The sequence below is a fragment of the Pterocles gutturalis genome, unplaced genomic scaffold (genome assembly GCF_000699245.1).
Source record: "Pterocles gutturalis isolate BGI_N339 unplaced genomic scaffold, ASM69924v1 scaffold28229, whole genome shotgun sequence".
Classification (NCBI taxonomy): Eukaryota; Metazoa; Chordata; class Aves; order Pterocliformes; family Pteroclidae; genus Pterocles; species Pterocles gutturalis.
Genome location: NW_010129025.1, coordinates 6,786 through 9,155, shown reverse-complemented (window position 1 = coordinate 9,155; position 2,370 = coordinate 6,786). Strand labels below are relative to the sequence as shown.

General features: G+C 58.7%; 1 protein-coding gene across 1 annotated transcript in view; it reads right to left on the bottom strand.

The window, feature by feature from the left end:
- ZDHHC9 (zinc finger, DHHC-type containing 9) overlaps positions 1-2,370 on the bottom strand; it is a gene marked incomplete at its 5' end in the record, with an annotated part of 3,707 nt that overhangs the window by 776 nt on the left and 561 nt on the right. Inside the window, 6 exons of the mRNA XM_010079825.1 lie at positions 222-390; positions 651-754; positions 906-1,008; positions 1,275-1,323; positions 1,443-1,580; positions 2,132-2,290. Of these exons, the coding sequence (XP_010078127.1) occupies positions 222-390; positions 651-754; positions 906-1,008; positions 1,275-1,323; positions 1,443-1,580; positions 2,132-2,290 (722 nt within the window). The remainder of the gene's footprint in view (positions 1-221; positions 391-650; positions 755-905; positions 1,009-1,274; positions 1,324-1,442; positions 1,581-2,131; positions 2,291-2,370) is intronic.

Sequence of the window (2,370 nt, the reverse complement as noted above, 5' to 3'; positions counted from 1 at the left end):
CTCGCTCAGGACCCAGAGGAGCCCAGCGCCCTCCCAGCCAGCTCCAGAGAAATGCTGGTTTCCAGTTCCAGAGCACAACAGGCTTTTAATCGGCAGCCTCTCAGCACGGCCCCCAGTGTTGCTTTGCTCCCACTAAACCGCACTATCAGCTTTCTCTCCGCTGGCCCAAAGCCGGCGCAGCCCGCTCCCCATTTCCCTCCCTCGCAGAAGGGGTCACTCACGGCGCTGGGGTGAGGAACACTGCCGTCCTTTTGTGGAGCGCCGCTCTCCTCCACCTGCCCCCCGGGGCCCTGGGCGGCGGCGGGGTCTCGAGAGCTTGGTCCCCGCGGGCACGACTCCTCCTGAGCTGTGCTCTCCTCCTGCTGCAGGATGCCCCGTCTGTCCAAGACGCTGCGAGAACAGAATCACACCATCACAGACCCGCACCTCCCCCCAAGCCGAGGTCTTTCCCTGGCAGGAAAAGTGCTGGTGGAAGACAAGTCAGGGGAAGGGGTTTCTCTCCAAAACGGGCTGTGCACAGCCCAAACCCAGTTTACAGGGTCCATGTTCCCCCTGTGAAAACCAAGCCCCTGGGGGAGCAGCCCAGTTCAGAGGGTGGGAATGGACCAAAAGAGCCCCCAGTCCACGTGCTGCCCCTCGAGAGAGTGTACCTGGGGGGCAGAGGCCCACAGAGCACCTCGCAGCAGTTCTTCACTATGTTGCCGTGGCTGTAGGGATTCTGCACGCGGTTCTTCCCAGTCCAGGACCCTTTAATCTGCAACCGTCGGGGCACAAGCTCAGCTCTGCTCCACCGACACGCGTCCCAGCCCCGGGGCAGGTCAGCAAGGCGGACGCAGCCGAGACACGCCGAGGGAGCGATGGGAAAGGGAAACGATGGCTCAGAGGAACAGAAACACTCTACTTACGTCTTCGTTGGTTGTCTGGTTCAGTGCCACCAGGAAGGTGTGGAACCCAGTTAACCCCACCACCGACCACAGGGTGAAGAAACAGATGAGCACCTCCAGTACAGTGAGAACAGCTAAGGACTGGGAACAGCCTGGAATGGTCCCAGCCCAGCTGCGTCACTACCCCAGGCACACCACCCCAACTTCTCTTCTTCTCCTAGACGTGGTTTTCTGTTTCACCCTCCTCCCAAAAGCCCCAGAATTGCTCCTCATCCTGTAATGATGGAGGAAAATGCCCTGAAAGGCTCCTTAGAGAAGCCTGGGCATCAAGACTCTGGTCCCTCTGTACTGCAGTAAAGAAGCCAGCCCCTCCGGACTCTGGAAGGATATGTCCCTGGGGTTTCCTTCAACGTGTTCAGAAACCCAATCTTCAGAGATTCTGGAAATACAGAGAGAGAGAAGAGATGGGTTTCTTCCCCATCACTTCTGGGTTTACACCACCTGCACGCCCCCTCCTTTCACCAGCCCAGCCACCCCCCTCCCCGCAGCCAGACTCACTCAGTGCTACGTAGACGATGTTGAAGGTGAAGATGTAGATGGTGAGGAGTGAGAGCGAGAGGATGAAGAGGTAGAAATAGCGGTAGTTCCTCTTCCCCACGCAGTTGCCCACCCAGGGACAGTGATGGTCGAAGCGCTCTGTGCAAGTGAAGGCAGAGATCAGACCAACCCTCTGCTAACTCAGGGTCCCATATCGTGGCCCCCTCCCAGAAGGGGAGGCCGGGCAAGAAGGTGCAAAACCATTCAATGAATGAGCTTCTGCTGCGCAGCAAGGGGAACAAAAACCAGGGGAACAAAAACTAGGGGTGCTCAACAGAACGGCAGAACCTCTGTGCTGATGGCAGGAGCTGCTTTCACGCAAGGCACAGCTCCCCAGCGGCACCCTCCAGCCCAGCAAGGCCAGCAGCTCAGGGACACTCATGGACTGTGTGTTTACACGGACAAGTCAGGGTGATGTTAGACTAGCTATTGCCAGAGAAGTACTGGCAAAGATGAACCATCTGGCTTCAGGTTCGGAGCAAATCTCAAGCTTCTTGAGCTTAAGATGAGGCAGACCATCCCTGTGTGTTCACACACCACCGTTCTGGACGGGATCCAGAGCGAGATCGGGTGCGGATCTTCCCCAGGTCTCTTCCGAAGGCTCCCCACAGCGCCCGGGCGCAGGGGCAGGCACGGCCCCAGCTACTCACCCACACAGTTGTCGCAGATGCTGCAGTGAGAGGCGCGGGGCGGACGGAAGATCTTACACGTGTAGCAGTACTTCAGCTTCACGATCTGGTTGTTGATCTGGAAGTTTTTAATCCGCGGGGGCGGGCGCTGACCCTGTGGCACTGTCCCGTTGGTGGCCTCTGAGAGAGAGAGAACCGAGCAGAGATGAGACAGCGCGGGAACCACAGCTTGCCTCCCTGCTCCTCCTCCCCGCGGCTCC